Source organism: Seriola dumerili, unplaced genomic scaffold (genome assembly GCF_002260705.1).
Source record: "Seriola dumerili isolate Sdu_G_001 unplaced genomic scaffold, Sdu_1.0 BDQW01000104.1, whole genome shotgun sequence".
NCBI lineage: Eukaryota > Metazoa > Chordata > Actinopteri > Carangiformes > Carangidae > Seriola > Seriola dumerili.
This window is the reverse complement of record NW_019174359.1, coordinates 12383-30000: the sequence shown is the minus strand read 5'-3', so window position 1 is coordinate 30000 and position 17618 is coordinate 12383. Positions and strand designations below refer to the sequence as shown.

The 17618-nt window shown below is 39.0% G+C and overlaps 2 protein-coding genes across 6 annotated transcripts in view; one reads left to right on the top strand and one right to left on the bottom strand.

Annotated features, from left to right (window-relative positions):
• The window catches only part of LOC111222627 (Friend leukemia integration 1 transcription factor-like), an 18236-nt gene extending 14750 nt beyond the window's left edge, over positions 1 to 3486 (bottom strand). For 2 of the 3 annotated variants that reach the window (XM_022746421.1, XM_022746423.1), the window contains exon 1: positions 3342 to 3486. In XM_022746421.1, the coding sequence (XP_022602142.1) occupies positions 3342 to 3359 (18 nt within the window). In that variant the 5' untranslated portion in view covers positions 3360 to 3486. Of the gene's footprint in view, positions 1 to 2800; positions 3102 to 3341 lie in introns of those variants that run through there. The other variant, XM_022746422.1, reaches the window with a different exon arrangement.
• Positions 3487 to 7849: 4363 nt separating this feature from the next.
• On the top strand, positions 7850 to 13877 carry LOC111222622 (protein c-ets-1-B-like). 3 transcript variants are annotated; one of them, XM_022746416.1, is made up of 8 exons: positions 7850 to 7970; positions 9109 to 9190; positions 10685 to 10771; positions 10860 to 10934; positions 11025 to 11177; positions 11277 to 11516; positions 11875 to 11993; positions 12849 to 13877. In XM_022746416.1, the coding sequence occupies exons 1-8, from the start codon at positions 7905 to 7907 to the stop codon at positions 13131 to 13133; spliced, it is 1107 nt and encodes a 368-aa protein (XP_022602137.1). In that variant the 5' UTR covers positions 7850 to 7904; the 3' UTR covers positions 13134 to 13877. The 3 variants fall into 3 exon arrangements, with proteins under 3 accessions (XP_022602137.1, XP_022602136.1, XP_022602135.1); XM_022746415.1 differs by having other exon boundaries at positions 10652 to 10771; positions 11028 to 11177; XM_022746414.1 differs by having other exon boundaries at positions 10652 to 10771.
• The last annotated feature ends 3741 nt before the right edge of the window (positions 13878 to 17618 follow it).

Here is a 17618-nt window from a genome sequence, read left to right as displayed (position 1 = left end):
GGAAAGCGCTGTTCATTCACTCCCCCGACTCACATTTCTTCCTGTCGTCCAGGGATTCGAACCGGCGACCTTTGGGTCCCAATCCTGCTTGTCTAACCTCTTGGACACTCTGCCCTGCTCTGTGCCTCTTACAGTGAAGTTACATAAGAAATTCTGCTCTAGAAAAACATGTCAAGTGAAGTTTTTTGCAGATACGATTTCTTTTTTCTTATGTAGGTGGAGCAGAAGCCTGAGCAAGTGAGCGAATGAGTAAGCAAGTGAGTGAGTGATTTCACTAGTTTTCTAGTGTTTCTTGGCTGAAGTCAACTTTGAAAACCACATCTGGAAACTACAGCTGCAACTAGTGATTATTTCCATTATCGATTTAATCTGACGATTGTTTTCTCGGTTGATCATCTGGTCTGTAGAAAACATCAGAACATTGTGAAAAATGCACGTGAATGCCTGTGAAAAATCCTTTAGAGGCCAAGGTGACGTCATCAAATGTTTTGTTTTCTCTGACCAAAAGTTTAAAACCCCCGAAGAAATTCACTTGTTGTGATATCAAGGTAAAGCAGCCATTCTCACATTTGAGGAGCTGAAAACATCAAATTTTTGTCGTTTCGACTTTAAAAATGACGACTAATCAATTATAGAATAGTTGCAGAATCTGCTGTTGATCGGTTCATACTGGTAACCTAAAACCAGTGGTTCCCCAGAGGAACGCAAGATAAATCGGAGGAATCATAAAATGAAGATCAAGATAGGAAAGCAGAAAAACTAAATATCTGCTGGACAAAATTTTCTTTGCTTTTTTATATGACTTTAAGGGTAATTTTACATCTCTGGGCCTTTAAAGGTGAAAGGAAGGTGATTTAAAGGGATTTTTTGGGTTGATTACAAACCAAAAAAGTTGGGAACCAATGGCCCAAATTGCATCCAATGATGTGGTTAACAGCTACTTTCTTCCATCTTTATAGGCAGGGAAATCAACCCTTGTCCTTTTTTGGAAACACCAATAATCAATTTCTAATTTGTAATGTGCTAATAAAGAAGCTGATTAGTGACACATTTTGGTCCCACCTACAGTAAAGTGCACTGCAGCCTTAAAAATAATTCCTGTTTCATTCATGCTGTTTTGGTCATCCTGAAACTGTTTGTGTGTGTTGTGGATCGATGGAGATTTGATGAGAAATCTCAGACAGATTTGAAACTTTAGAGACTAATACTGAACTTATATGACTTTTAAAAGCGGTGCCACTCTCAAAGGGTTGACAAAAAACATCTTTTAAAACTTGTAGAAACCTAATGATTTGTGGGGACTGTGTGTTTTAAGAAATGAAAGTGCTTTGTTTTACTGAGCACCCGTTTACACTTGGCTCCAAATACTAAGTTTTTCTTTTTAATTAAAGGTGTCAAATGGGTGTCAGCTCCTGTCAAGGCCATATGGGGGCATATTAGATTAAAAACCTACGCTCACACAAAATAAGGTGTAGCCTACAATAACAGGCCATGAGATCAAGTTGTGCAAAGGCAGGTCCCTGTGTCCTCGCTGTGTCTGAGGCAAGTGGCAGAAAGCAGAAGTAAAAGTTAAGGCAAGCTGATTTTGCAAAGGCCTGAGCAGCTGCGCTTTTCTGCTACACAAACAACGGTGCGGTTTTCACAGCTCGGAGGCTGGCAGCACGCAGGCCTCTGCAGGCCGCAAACACACAGACAGGCCCGTTAGAGCGGCTTCACCTCACAGCCTGTGTGAGCGGACATTGTAGAGTTTAAACACTGCAGCGCCTCCGTTTGTCCACTTCGTTTCTTTCTGGAGAGGTTTTGTTGCTTTTTTGACTTTTCTTTTTTTTTGGTCCAGGGAACGGAAATGTGTGCGGAAAGTCTGAGGTTTGAGACAGGAAGCCTGTTGAGTTCAGATAACGACACCTGACAAGTGCTCCCGTTTGCAGCTATAAATTACACTTAAAATAACCTCAAACGCACAATCTGTCTGCGACAGAATTCAAGAGAATAAGTATCTAAATAATAATAAGTACGTTTTACCAACGAAGAATTACATTTCTGTGCCAGAATCGAAACAGCAAACACGTTTGAAAATTCTAAATTTATGATTTTGTTTATTCATGAAGTTTTTGTTTGACGATATCCTCATGCTCAAAATTATACTGCGTTGTCCCTTTTAATTACCCCTCCTTTATCTTAACAAAAGAATGTAACTGAATCTATTATCGTCCAACATGCACCAGTGTGTGTGTGTGTGTGTAAATATATATTTGTTGAAGTAAAACGAGAGAAATGAGTAGCTACAATTATTAGTTCCTCAATCTACTGAGGCCCCTTTTTTTCAAAAGCCTTTTTAAACTGGTTTTACTAAAGGCTGAATCCCACATTTATCCTGGTTGAAATATCAAGTAATTCGTAATAAATCGTTTTTAACAAGTTAGGACTGTCGATATTGATATTTCGTCGAAATTAGGAGAAAATACTCAAAAGGTTGCAAGAATAAGTTGTTGCAGAAATAAATTAAAAAATAAAATAAAACCCTCCAGGCCCGATGTGGCATATCAGACGCACATTCGTTCAAAAATTGCATGGATTTCTATTTACGGCCCACATCAGCAGATTAAAACATGTTTGCCTTTTCCCTCATTACGCAATAATCAGTTTTCAGTGTTAATTTAATTTTTTTTTAAAGTCGATTTGAATTGCGGACGTGGAGGCCTTTATTTCTGCGTTTCTTAGAAGGTGAGATATGGAAACAATTAACGGCGTTGTGGTCGTCAGGAGAAGATAAACAGGTGTAGCTGTAATAGTGAAATACCAGTCATCTGATGGAAACGGGTCCTGCTGTCTGAAAGCGGCTCTCACTGTATCCAAACCGATCCATGGCGCCTTCAGGGACACCTGCCTTGTGCGCACCAAGAAAGTCCTGCATCCCTTCATTAACTTACTCTTCGTTGAACAAAAATACGTTTGTCAGTGTTCAATAATTTCACTTTCTGCGCCTTATTTTTGTTGTTGCTGTTGCGGTTCCGTGGACAGTGCCAGATGAGCTCGGTTGAACAAAGCAATTTTTAAAAAAAAAACGAAAGGCGTGCGTTTGGAAATCCTCTTTTACGCGTCTAACCGGCCACCAATTTGTGTTTTTATCTGAGTGTAAAGATGGTAGTGGTTAGTTGTGTTATTATAGAGCCGACATACAACCACGAACGGGAAGGAAGAGGAAATTTTGTACAAGAAGGAAAGAGTGGGGAGCTCGCATCACCGCCTTGACTCTCTCACTCAGCAGACTCAGGGCTGGTGTGGGTGGCCGCCTGTCATTTTCACCGCCAGCAGCAGCGTTAGAAACAAATCAAACTCACCTTTATCGTACAGTCCATCGCAGCAGCCTCGCAGTCTTTGTCATTTAGTCGTTTTTGTAAATGTAACAGCTGATTTAGCCTCTAACCTCACTTCAATTCATGCAGGGGTGCATTGGCTCTATGGCGCAAACCATTGCAGTTACAATTTTTTGCTCACAGACCATAACCGGATGGCAGGTTTTTTTCTCTCTCTCTCTCTCTCTCTCTCTCTCTCTCTCTCTCTTGCTCTCTCTCTCGAAATTGGGAAGTGAAGTCACACTTAACACTGAAAGCATGAAGCTGCTTCTCATGAAACCAACACTGTCTGCTCAGAAAGAAAAACAAAAAGCTTTCTAGTTTGTGAGTGTATGTGTATGTGTTGGATTAATGCGTGGAATTATACTGATGCAAAGACATATGAGGTCAAAGCCCATAAACTCCCATGTTTTCGTTTGAAACAACAGATTTGTGTGTGTGTGTGTGTGTGTGTGTGTGTGTGTGTGTGTGTGTGTGTGTGTGTGTGTGTGTGTGTGTGTGTGTGTGTGTGTGTGTATTTTTTGCAGTATAGTTTAACCACAGTGAAAATGAAGGGTCATTGAAAAGTTGACAACGTAAGTTGACATGTTTTTTCATTGACAAAGGGTTTGACGTAATAATAATAATAATCATCATCATCATCATCATAATAATCATAATAATAATACAAAATATCTATCAAATTAGCCTTTGTGCTTTCGTATACATGCGTGAGTAAATAGCCTCTACAGGGTTATTTATTGGTATTTGAGCTTAAATAAAAAATCATGAATATGGTTATTTTGAATCTAAATCATTTCAGTGCGTGGGTGCTCAAAAGTTGGTGCAGTTTACCAGGGAGGGGAGATGGGTAAATGTGCAGAAAATGTTTTGAGAAACGCCTATAATTAAATCTGTACTAAGCAGTGTAGCCTGTAGCTTGTTTTATTTTCTTCTATTTTATATTTTTTGTCATTGCATGTCTAATGTTGGGTCAAACTTAATCAAATCAGTATTTGGTGTCTTTAAAACAGCACCAGTTTTTCAGTTCGGTTGTTCTTTGTATCTTGGAGAACCTGCCAGAGTGTCTTCTGTCTCTTCATGTGATCCCAGACTGACTCCATGATGCTGAGATCAGGGCTCTGTGGGGGTCAGACCGTCTGTTGCAGGACTCCTCCTTCCTCTTGTGTCTGACGACAGAAGTTCTCCCCCGATTATCACACTTCTCTAACATCCTCTAACATTGATTAACCATTTCTTTAAAAAAGGATCAAAATCAATGCAGCAGAACCAGAGATATTGTCCTTTATATTCCATACATTCATCTTACTTGTCAAAACCTGTCACCTTCGTTACCCACAATGCAACTTGACCATAAAATGCTGCCTACTTCAGTCAGAGTATTGACACTGACAGATGCTATTTTTCTTTGATACTTTACACTTAAAGCTGATATTTACGTAGGCCTTCATCTACTTGAGAAACATTTTGAATGCAGGGCTTTGTAAAGGACTATAATTTAACATAATGGTACTTATTAAAAGACCTGAATATTTGTTACGTCATTGTAAATTGTTGAAATCCTTTGGAAACAGCTGGGAACATTCAAAAACTAAGTAAGTAGAAAATACTGACTTTTTAAAAAATGACAGAGAGAGATCCTCGGTGAGGATATGAGGGATCAGGCATTACCAGCATGTGAACACAGGTATATGAGCTGGCTGCACTACATTAGATATAGATGTGTTCAATCAACTGATTATGGTTGATTTTTCGAAGTAAATTAAACTATTGATACTTTTCAGGAAGCGTCCGCTCCTGAGTGCCATTAAAACGGTCTTTATTCTCATTTCCGGCTGATCTGGCGCGTTTGTATTCAGCTGACCCCTCAGAGTAATTATCCTTGGCCGATAGCTCGCTGCAGACGGTTGTTAATCACTTCACGTGTTGTGTAACTTTATCCCGGTTGTGTCCTTGTGTTGAGGCGAGGCTCCCAATCACGACTCTCGTCTCCCATCGACGCGCACGATTTCACCCGGCTCCACTTTTCCAGATGGAGCCGGGCCCTCAGTGTGTGTGTGTGTGTGTGTGTGTGTGTTTTCCTCCCTTTCGGAGGAGAATAGCAGAGATGTTTGTTTATACAAGGCCCTGGGCTCGGCCTTATCTGCTGCAGCCACTCACGCTGTGATTTCAGACTTTCTTCAGCAAGTACTTGGGTGTTTTTTTTTTTTACGGGCCATTGTTTTGGCGAATGGTTTCTAAAGATACAGAGTCTTTTTTTTCCTCCCACCTCATTAAAACCTACTGACAAAGCTCTGATTTCAAAAGCATGCACTTCATCCCCACCCAGACTGCGGCTCAGTTATTCAGTCCCGCCTGTCAGACAATCAGAATGACCGCAGCTTTGAAATATGTTAAGGCCATTCAGTGATAGAATAAAAATACACTGATTGATGTTTCCAACCCAGTGAACTATTGTCTTTGTGTCCCATCCTCAATAGGTCTGCAAATGTAGGGACTATTTGATTATGTTTAGGCTTTAAGAAGAGCCCCCTTGATAAAAGGAAGTAGATAAACAATATACTGTAACTGGTGCATGTTGTTCATTATGATATATCATATAGGTACATTTTATGAGACATGCTGCTTTTAGGGATTATAATTATTTTCATTATGAATTAATCAGCTTTTTTTCTTTTATTTATTTATTTTTTGGATTAATTAATTTTTAGAAAATAGTAAAAAAAAAAAAAAGTCATCAAAAATCATGTTATCATTATCTTCAAATGTCTTTTTTTGTCCAATCAACAGTCCAAAGCTGGAGAATAATCAGCTTACAGTTATATGAATGGAAAAAAAGATGAAACTAGAAAAAAAATTGGTATTTTTGCTTGAACAATTAGGCCTACTTAAATGATTACTCGATTAAATTAGTTTTCCAATTAATCTTCTGTCAATCAACTAATCGATTAATGGACTAATTGCTCCAACTCTACCAGTATGTCTTTTTATTTATAATTTTTTTTATAGCTAATTTACACTCCCAAATCCAAAGTCTATTACTACCACTACTTTAAGGGGAAAAAATCACATTAGAGAAGTTTGAAACCTGCAGTGAGGAAATAACTTCAATTTGTTTATTTGTTTGAGTTCTTATGAACATGTGGTGAGGGAGATAGCCTCATTCTCAGTTGTTTTCTCCCCTGTTGATCAATGAGCATTGTCCCTGGAAAAATGAACTAATACAATACAAGTGAATAATCATATATTTTAAAGGTATGGTTTTATCTGTAGGGCTCTGTTTATACAGGGGAACTCAGCAATGAGTCAGTGACATGACTGTGTTGTTCGGAACAGGAGATTTATTGTAGGGACTGTTTTCAGTAGTAAATGTGTCATACATTTACATTTTGGTTTCAGAAAGCACCAAAAAGATATTAGAATAAACAAGCATTTCTTCAAACACTAATGAACTGTTTTACTTTATGAACTTAAACTGACAAACAGTAGGTAATTGTGGCATGTGCAAAAGCTTGGGACCCTACTACTTAATAACCCCCCTTCCAACAAGATACCACAGCTTGCACATGCACCACAGGTCCAGAAGCTCAAGGATTTTTTAACCTCTCTTCCTGGAGATCTCTTTTAAGTCCTGAGATATTTTCAGGTTGTCTTGAACACACACCATGTTTATCTGCCCACAGATCGTCAGGGATGTTCAGGCCAGGGGACTGTGAGGCCCCGTTCCAAAGGCTTCATCTTGTGTTTCTTGAAGTAGCTCATGGTGGATTTTGATGTCTGCTCTGGATCATTGTCCCGATGAAGAAGCCAGCCTCTTTTCAGTTTCAGTTTCTCGACTGACTGCAGGAAATTTGCATCCACAATTTGCTGATATTTAGTGGAATCTATTCTTCCCTCTGTCCGCACGGTGTTTCCTGTGCCACTTGCGGCCACACAACCCCCAAAAGTAGAATATTTCCACCCTCATGCTCAACAGTAGGTAAAGAGGAAGGAATTACATACTGAGTTAGTGCACATGCCACAATCACTGTTTTTTAAGCTCATGACATAAAAAATACCTGTGCATGAATATTTGAAGAAAGGCCCATTTTAATGTCTGTTTGCAGTTTAATGGTTGTGTTTTCTTTTCACTTAAAAATAGACAAAATAAGGATTTTTTCCAACCTTTCACTTATAACTGAGTTAGACTGTACTGTAGCTTTTTTGTTATTATAAATATTATTATTAAGAGTCTGCGGCATTTTCCTCTTTTAGCCTCCATTTTGATTATTAGCTAGCATATATAAACCAGTGAGTGTTGTTTTTTTTTTTTTTTATGAATGAATCTTTGGTTGCTAGGGGGAAGCGATATGGGGGGGGGGGGGGGGTGACGTCACGTGCTGTTAAACAAACGCTGGTCACGACGCAAAGCGGTCACGCGCCCCTCCCACCACCTCCCTACTGCTTTTATAACGGGACCGGTCCGACCGGACACTGGCCACACTGTTGTATAGTAGCGTGTAAACGTCTGGAAAACAGCGACGAATAAAGAGAGAAGGGAAGAAGGTGATGTACTGGGACACTGTCATCAAACCTGGAGACAGACACACAGACAGCAAAGACTCGGAAGTAAAGGTAGGTTTTCACTTGAATTTCATTTATTTTATTTCCTCATTTGAAAATAAAGGAAATAATCCAGAAAATGATTTCATTCATTCTTTGCATCCAGGTTACAGCTTCTGTAGCCTAGTTTATCTTTAATCATTTATCACACTGAATCTTACTAAAGACTGTAGTGGGACAAAACGAGTAAGCTAATCAGGTTTTTTCACTAGTTTCCAACATTTTATAAAATAAATGATTAATTGATTCATCAGAAAAATAATTATTGATGATGAAAATAACTGTAAAATGCATCCTTACTCTTGTGGCTGTAAAAATGTATTGGGACTTTGATGTTCTCTGTCACTGGTTATTTTTGCGGAGGCTGGATTACCAACCTGGCAAACAGGACAACTCACCAGGGGTCCCAGACCCCCAGGAGCCCCAAAAGTCTCAGGCTTACTTCATATCATTTAGGTCTACATAATCTGAATAACTGAAAATTTGTTATAAATTTGAAGCACATCTTGTGGCCTGGTCTTGTAGAGGGACTCAGCCAAAAACTTGTGTGCTCATTTGGTTTGAAGTTTTCTTTTATCAATTTGCTTTAATTTTTTCTGGGTGTGTCAAATAATTAACACTCAGAAAACCTTGGTAGAGGTCGTATTATTCCACAACAGAAATACTGCAAAAATGCTACCAATGATTTTTTTCATTATTAATCTGTTTGATAGTTGTTGTTTTTTAATGATTGATTGATTTTTTAATGTGTAAAATGTCAGGAAATAGTGAAAAAATGCTGGTCATTATTCCCTCAAAACCATCAAACCTTCACATCTGAGAAGCTGGTACCAGTGAATCTTTTGGCATTTTAGCTTTAAAAAGTTAATCATTGAAAATTGTTGCTAATTAATTTTCTGTCAATTGAGTAATAAACTGATCATTTCAGCTCTTGAGTACTGGCTGGTTTCTGGGTGTCTGGGGAAATAATGAAATTGCCAAGGAATGGTGAAGTTCACTATAGGGGTCCAATAACAATATTTTGCCCCAGGACCCACAGAAGGTTAAACCAGCTATGACTGTTGCCTCTGCCTCTAGATATTGATCGACAGTAAGCGCTGAAACTTGCATTAATGATGAAACTTCTAATCACATGGCTCTTTCAACACAGATGGAGATTTGCCAGACTGGATATTACACAGAAGACTTCAGGACACAGGAAGTGCCAGCTGGCTTCGACTTTGCATCCTATGGTGAGTTTAGGGAATCACTTGACTCCGTGATGTCGCTGCATCACAAGTTAAACACCATGACTTTTGTCCTGGTGATAGTACGAGGTTTAAACTCTCAGCGGTGAGCAGCCCAGTCAGATATAAGGACAACATTTTTTTTTTTTTTTTAATGTTTGTGCGATCTGTTTCCTCTGAACCTGAGCAGCTGAAGGACAGAGGAAATATTTTCGCAGACAGTATCATCACAGCTGTCAGAGCTTTCTCTGTGCGACCTTCACACTGGGGGCTCTCGCTTAAACCCACAGGCTGTGTCAGGATAATGGGGTACTGCTGTGTGTGTGTGTGTGTGTGTGTGTGTGTGTGTGTGTGTGTGTGTGTGTGTGAGTGAGTGAATAATGCTCAAATGGGCGGAGGTAGACAAAGACCAAGACAAACGGGGTGGTCAGGTTAAAGACACTCTCCATGTTGCACTCCCCTCCCTAATCCTTTCCTCCAGACTTCCTCCTCGAACAGATTTAGAGCCCCCCCCATCCCTCCATCACTACTCTGTCACACTCCCTCCACTGGCGTTTCCTCCTCTCTCTTCCTCTCCCTCCCTCCCCTGTTTCCTCCTCATAGCTGCCCCCATCCATTGAGCTGAAAAAACCTGGGGTGCATGGGCTTGAGTGCCTGGTGCTGATTCCACAGTAAACAAATTGCTTTTTCTTGTGTCAACATCCACCACAAAGATAATAACCCAAACTTACAAATTCATCTTTCCTCTCTTAATGACTGTTTCCCTGAGCTGACCTGCCGTTTAAAGGACCATACCAAAGATTTAGCTTTTTTTTTACTGTACAGTATATACTCTTAGGTTAATTTCCTGCCTGTAGGGCAGCCTCTGGTTTCAATTCATTTTTATCATGGTAAGAAAATCTACTTGCAGAGACTTAAAAAGTTTCTTGAAATGCTGTAGACCGTTGCTTTTTTTCATCTTGATACTGTAATTTAGCTGTGAGTGTGGTTATGCTCATTCAACAGGCGCTCCAACATTCAAAATTTAACACTCAGCTGCCAAAAAGTCATGCGCTCACAGCTTGAGTTGTAAGAAAATCAAACTAAAAAGACAAACAGTAGGCATCCTGAAAAAGATGATAGAAATTTATTGCTTTAAAAAGCTTGCTGTGCAGCAGCTGACTCTCGTGTCTGACTTTCCCCATAGTGCCTGTCTATGACCAAAAACGGGTGGATAAGTCTTAAATGCAATGAAAATCAAGCAAATTTCAAGTCTCTGCAAGTGAGATTTCATCCTGTGCTGCAATAAATGGAAACCACTGGCTGCCCAGTTAGGATGAAATTGATCAATAAACATTTGGCTTTAATGTAAAATATATAGGATAAAAAACACTGGTATGGTCCTTTTTACAAGCATGAATTGTGCTTCTGCCCTGCCTCCATCATCATTCACTGACTCCATCTGTCTGTATTGTGTTTAACCTCCAGACTACCATGGTGAAGACCTGTCTTTTCTGTTAGACAGTAAAGCACCTGCACAGCAGCAGTATCCAGCAGAGAGCAGCTACCCAGAGCCACCAAAAGCTTCTCATCCTTACGACACCAAAGGTTAGAGCCTCAAAATATACCTTATGGCCACACGTCGTTGGTGTTTTTGACTTTTATCACAATATTTGCTCTCTTTTTTTTTCCTCAGTGAGCACCAGTGACACTGCTCTCTTCAACCTGGACTCATACCAGGAGTTCAACTGGTGGGCCTCATATCCACATGGTGAGCCTTGGACTCTGTAGTCTCACTCATGTACCTAAAATACCTTTTTAACAGGACTTCCTTTTTCTGACTGACTTTCTTTATGATTAGCAGATGGACTGACAGTAGATCAGTCTCAAACTGGATTCCAGGGGTCTCCACAGACATACCAGAGCCTGGTGCCACAGAATGGACAGTTCAGCCCAGCCATGGAAGGCAGCCACAGCCCCTTTGTAACTGGAAAAGGATCAACAGCGTTACAAAGTAAGACATTTTCACTCATGGATATTTTAAGAGAAAAAAAATCACCCTGCCAGTGGCCTGGTTTATCAGTTCAGTGTGTAATTCCTCTCTTTGTTCCAGGTGAGACAGATCAGAGCTACTACGACTCTGACGGACAGAGGCACTCGTCGTCCTTCTGGCCTGATTACTCATCTCCCAGTTTCACTGCCCCACTACCACACCCGCCTCAGGCCTCCTGCCCTGCCAGCTCCAGCCCTCACTCGTCAGAGCAGTACTGCCCCCGTATGGCCAAACGCAAAAACACACACCCGCAGAGGCCAGACCGGGAGGGCCAGATGACTGGAATGTCAGCTTATCCAGGTTGGAATATACTGTTTTATCTATTAAGTCTTTATCAGATGACAACACTCTACACGTTTACAAAAAATATATTAAAGTTCCAAGAAATAAGAAATATAGATGTTTTTCTCTGGTCCTGAAGTGCTGACATTTTGGACACATGAGATGTTCACCTGACCACAGCAAAATGTGTCGTCCTTTGCTTCTCTAAATGACTGAGGAAAACATTCATTACATTTATGACAGTTATCACTGAAAGGATCTGAATACTTCCTGGACGACTGATTATTACAGGTTAATAAAAATCTGTTGCCATTATAATTCCAAATTGCCTCTTGCACCCAAACTAATCAATGTATTTATTCATTTATTCATTCAGGTTCTGGTCCAATCCAGTTGTGGCAGTTTTTACTGGAGCTACTTTTGGACTCTGCCTGTCGTACCTTCATCTCCTGGACAGGAGACGGCTGGGAGTTTAAGATGTCCGACCCCACAGAGGTAAGGAAACATCTTGTTTTGGATCAAGGCCACTGCTGACTATTACATGACAGTAGTGGAACATAACTAAGTACATTTACCTAAGTACAATTGTGAGGTACTTTACTTGAATATTTCCATTTTATGCTACTTTATACTTCTAGTCCTCAACATTTTAAATGCAACTGTTTTACTTTTAACACCACTACATTTATTTAATAACATGTAGCTACAACTTACTTTTCAGATCAAGATTTTACATAACTGGTCACGTTTCAGTTGTTTATTAGTTGTTAGCTGTTTGACCAAAAACACATTTTCACTCTAAACTTCTCACATGGTTTGATGTACATAATTGTTTGATTTAAATTAATATAAATCAAACTATTGATATTTAATATGTTGCAAGAAAGCAAAGATTAAAAAGAAAAGTCCAGATGTGAAAACAAAGTTGTGTAGCAGAGCTTTGTTTTCTTTGTTGCCCCTTAACCATCTCATGACCTCTTAGATTTATCTTGTGACCCTTTGGAGGGGCCGTATATAAAGTAGTTAAAACTAGCTCCGTCTCAGCCAGCTGCAACTATAAAATACTGTGCATTTATATGTGAGTATTAACAGTCTAATAATGTCATATATGAGTGAGTACTTTAACTTTTGATAATCACAGTATATTTTGCTGTTAATGCATCTGTACTTTTACTTAAGTATGATTTTGAATGCAGGACTTTAAATTGTGACACTATTTTTACCTTGTTGTATTCATACTGGATCTGAGTACTTCTTCCACCTCTGCTACATGGAAGGTTTATTCAGTGTTTTTGTGAGGTATAAACACACCTCAGTTCAACTCTTAAGTAGTTTTCATTCATCCCACAGGTGGCCAAGCGCTGGGGCCAGTGCAAGAACAAACCCAAGATGAACTATGAGAAGTTGAGCCGTGGCCTGCGTTACTATTACCACAAGAACATTATCCACAAGACGGCAGGTAAACGCTACGTCTACCGCTTTGTCTGCGACATCCAGGGCATGCTGGGAAAGACGGCACAGGAAGTCCTGACCAGTCTGAACGTTTTGCCCACAAACACCGAGTCGTGGCAGTGCCCTGGGGTGCCAACGGCGGTGACGTCAGAGCACAGCAGTGAAACATGGGCGTCACAGTAGGAAACGGGTGCCTGGACTGGAATGGTGCTGCTGGCTGAGAGTGACCAGCATATTTTACCAGAGTACTACAGCCTACAAAGGGAACACTGCCTCTTCAAGCCCTGGCTGAACTACAATATCCTCGTAGGGTGATGTTGTCACAGTCAGACCAGGAGCCAGTTTGTAGATGCTGCATTTCAGGGGGAAAAAAAAATCATAAATTCACCATGCAGTCAGTCTTTAAAGAAAATGTTACCTTTTCTTAAATAATAGATAACGCTAAATGGAAGTCTTCCAATACCTGACCCACAAACATAAATCTGCTTAACCTCAGGGCTAAACAACTGCAGCACAGGAACTATCCAAGTAGCATTTGAAGCACTATAAACACATGCTTTTTGCAACATTTGGGGCCATATTTTCTTTTGATGTGTTTCTAAGGAGCTAATGATTTGTAAATACTGTTTATATGAACCCATATGTAGAGTTTTGTGCATTTATATATTTTCTTTTTAAATACAAAACTCATGTCTACCTCTGTTGATAATCAGAATAACAAACTGAGATCATTTTCTGGCACTCACTGTGAAAGTTTTAGCCTGTGTGATGATTGTTTAGTGTAAATAAACTGTATATAAACATAGATTTGTGTGAAGAGTCTCACTCCATACTGTACAAGCTGTTTCATCCTATGCAAAATGTGTTTAGTTTTCCATCTAGAATCTACATTTAATTATGAAAATATTAAAATGTGGGTTTCTGGTACTCAATATGACTTGTTTTTATTACCTAAGGTGTGACTCATGCATGGGGGGTGGGAGGTAGTCAGTGTATGACAGGAGAACTGATTAGCTTAGCCTATAGCACACAGTATAAGCTAAAGGCTTTACTTCCATACATAATGCTGCCTTCCTGTGCCACTCGTAAATAACTTGTAGGGGAGAACGGGGTTGGTAGTCACATTTTTTACTTTTATTTGAATCCCTAGAAAACTGTACCCTTAATAGAGTCCCTTTCAATCTGCAGATGTGTAGTGTCAAATATGTCTTGTTTGGGGGTTGGTTGTCATAAACTATGGGGTTGGTTGTCCCTATGTGATTTTAATGGAGAAAATTATTATTAAAAATGAAATAAAATAAATTAGAAATTATTTCATTGAAATGCAACAACCTCACAATATCCTGGATTGACATAACATAAACAGGAAAAGAGAACAAAGAACAATAATTTTGAACAATAATTCATTAGAAAAATAGTAGTCTGAAAAATCCTCCTGTTGTAGCATAGCTAAGAAAAAACCTCTTTTTTCAAGTTTATAACAGCGCCCTCTAGTGAGCGAGTTTTGATGAATGTGATAACCAACCCCGTTCTCCCCTAAGTGATCAGAGGTCGTAAATTGAATGTCATTTACGTCATCGGTTTACGTCAGTGATTAACTTAATCAAAGATCCTCAACTGTCTCTGATTTATTGCTGGTGACAGGAAGAAGACTGTAAAGTCAGATGTTACATTCACATCTGCAAGCTGTATGCGGGTGAAGTTCATATTTCCCAGCGGACGTAAATGCATTCTCGCTTCTTCCTGGACGTCTCCTCTCTTGTTCATTCTTTAACAGAAAAAGGCGGAAACGCGGCTGTCTGCAGTCCGAGCGAAAACTCTCAGATCTCCCAGAAGTCGATAAGTTAAGAAATGGCCGGCAAAAAAACTGTTAGGATTATTATAGCGGACACGCTGGAGGACCTGTCCAAAGCCAAATTTGACAAGTTCGTTCACCATCTTTTGGATCGCAGGGAAGAGCCACGTGTCAAATGCAACAGTGTTGAGGGCAAAAATTATTTAGGTGTCACCGACGTCCTGGTTTCAACTTATACCGAGACCGGAGCTCCTCGGGTGGTTTGTGAGTTACTGCGGGAGATTCGCTGCAACGACGAGGCAGACAGACTCGGTGAGACCGCTGTACACTTCCGTGGTTAATCGCCACATCAGTGTGCTACAATATAACACCATGCTATGGAGAAAAGTAGCTCAGCCAATGCCACATAGTATCTATTGACTGTAACCGACATTGCAAACTGATCTTTGCTTAGACATTTTTAACAAACAGCTAAGAAGACACTGGCTGAAGTGCTTTCATTTTTAAAGCCAAATTACCCGCCATTACGTGGACCTATGAAAGGAATTAAAGAGGTATTCATAGAGCCCAAGTCTATATTGATATCTGAGTTTACAAAAATCAGATAACAATGTATCTTATATTTTTTTCACATCAATGCAGTACACACATACACAAATGTAATGTATGAACATTGACTTTCCATATATGAAAAATATGTACATATAAAATAAAATGTATGTAAAACCTATTAGAAATTGGAACAAATTCATATATTGACATATATGTCTGGCCCATACAAATATGTATGTTTATGTATGTACGCTTATATTGTAGACATGTGTTACATAAATATTATCTATCTCAAACCCTGTCAATATATGTTGATATTATATGTTTATGAATAGGAAAAAATACATAAACATATAGAATTTTTATATGTAGTCTTAATAAAAAAAATACAAATTAAACATATATACTTAACATATATGGTCGCAACATGTTATACCACATAAGAAATTCTTTGTATATGTACATATAAAAATTTTACGATGGGTATTTCACATATTTTATATAAATTTATATCTTAATATATCAAGTGGTGGTCCATAAGTGACATATATGGCAACAGCTCTCTTGATATAGGGACATACTGTATATTATATATCTGTATGGGCAGTAACTGGTTAAAGGAATAGTTTTCATTTTGGGCCATTTAAAAATTCATCATATAGATATTAATTAATGATTAGTAAATAGTAAACTCTGTGCAAGGAATCTGTTTGTGCTATTAAATATATATGTTTCTGTTTTCACAGAAAGAGAACTAAACAAAGGACATTAGACATCTCATTGGACAGTGAGTTGACCTGCCAAAGATTTTGTTTCCTGCATGCACCAACATTATCAACATGTAAAGAAATGTGCAAAGAATAGAGCTGCAATACAAATGTACCTTTTCTTAAATGTTTTACAGCTGACCCTCAGCTGGAGCCATCATGGTTGGTAACGGTACACAGTGACTGACTATACACCTTCTCAGTACACACGTCAATGTATACCTAATATATAATTATAATGAGGAGGAAATTAGGAAAATTATAGGAGGAGAAAAAAATAAGATATAAAAAATTCCATTTCAAAAGTTTCCCTCTAACATGACTTATCCACTAACTCCAAACAAGATCCAACCGCAAATTTATCTCAAAGGAAATTACTTAAGTCAGTATTCATGAAACATGGCTGTTCATTTTGCCACATTAAAGTTATAATCTTTAAGATTTTCATTAACACATTGTTGATAATATTTAGGATCAGTATTTTTATTCTTTTGAAATAGCCATATAATGTATTTACATCTAATAATTACCTCTCTGTGTAGTAGTTTTCCTTATTTATAACTGTCAAATCAGATCACAGCGGCTCATGGTGTGGTTGATCAAAGCTAATTTAGTGGCTAACTTATTCATTGAAACGAGTTTGTTTGAATTCAAAGGTCTATTTGTCAAATTCACAAACAATAATGCCAAAGGAAATTCAATGTGACATGCTGCTTAGGCTGAGCGGTAAACAGATACACCAGCTGCTTTTCCATTGTATTTCCGTTTATTATATAGTTATAAGGAGTTAAAATGTGTCACAACACAGTGTAAATGAAGCATTGTGGTGCTACAGATGTGCCACAGCCCACAAATGAAGCTAAGCATAACTTCAATCAGGAAGACTCATTCATTCACAATTCTCTCTTGCTCTCTCCCTCTCTCACCCCACTTCTTGTAATCAGTTGACTTCAGGTGTTTTCGGTGCCAGATTTCACCATGGTCTCAGCCAGCCAGCCACGTTGCCGTTGTCACCATCAACCTCCAGGCTTCATATCGAGTGCCCAGGTTGAGATCATCAGTCTAAAGATCTCCAGTACTCTCTTCTTCCCATCACCATCACCAGTGTCTTGTCCCAGGGGGTTTCCTATACTTTGCACAGCCTCACCCCCTTTTCAAATACGATGACACTCACTTTTCCGCTCTTCGTTTTCAAATGACAAGTTGATTTGTTGACTCAGAATTTTTTTCTGTGAAAACTAAATGCAAAAATTACCATTCCAACTGAATTCATGACTCATATTGCAATCTGCCAAAATGATCACAATATGATTTTTTTTTTGTTTTGCATATCCTTCTGCCCTTTTTCAATTAAACTTCAGCTTCCCTCACCTTCTGTTCCGTCATGTCGTCAACATCATCTGCCACCTGCCCATTTATGTCTTTTATTGTTTTAATCATATTCAGGATATGATGTTGAACATAACCTGGTGATTTATACCTCTGTTTCCAGTAGCTTGGTATCTGTGCAGGAGCCTCCATATCAGACAGTTTCTGCCATTTCTGTACTGTGCT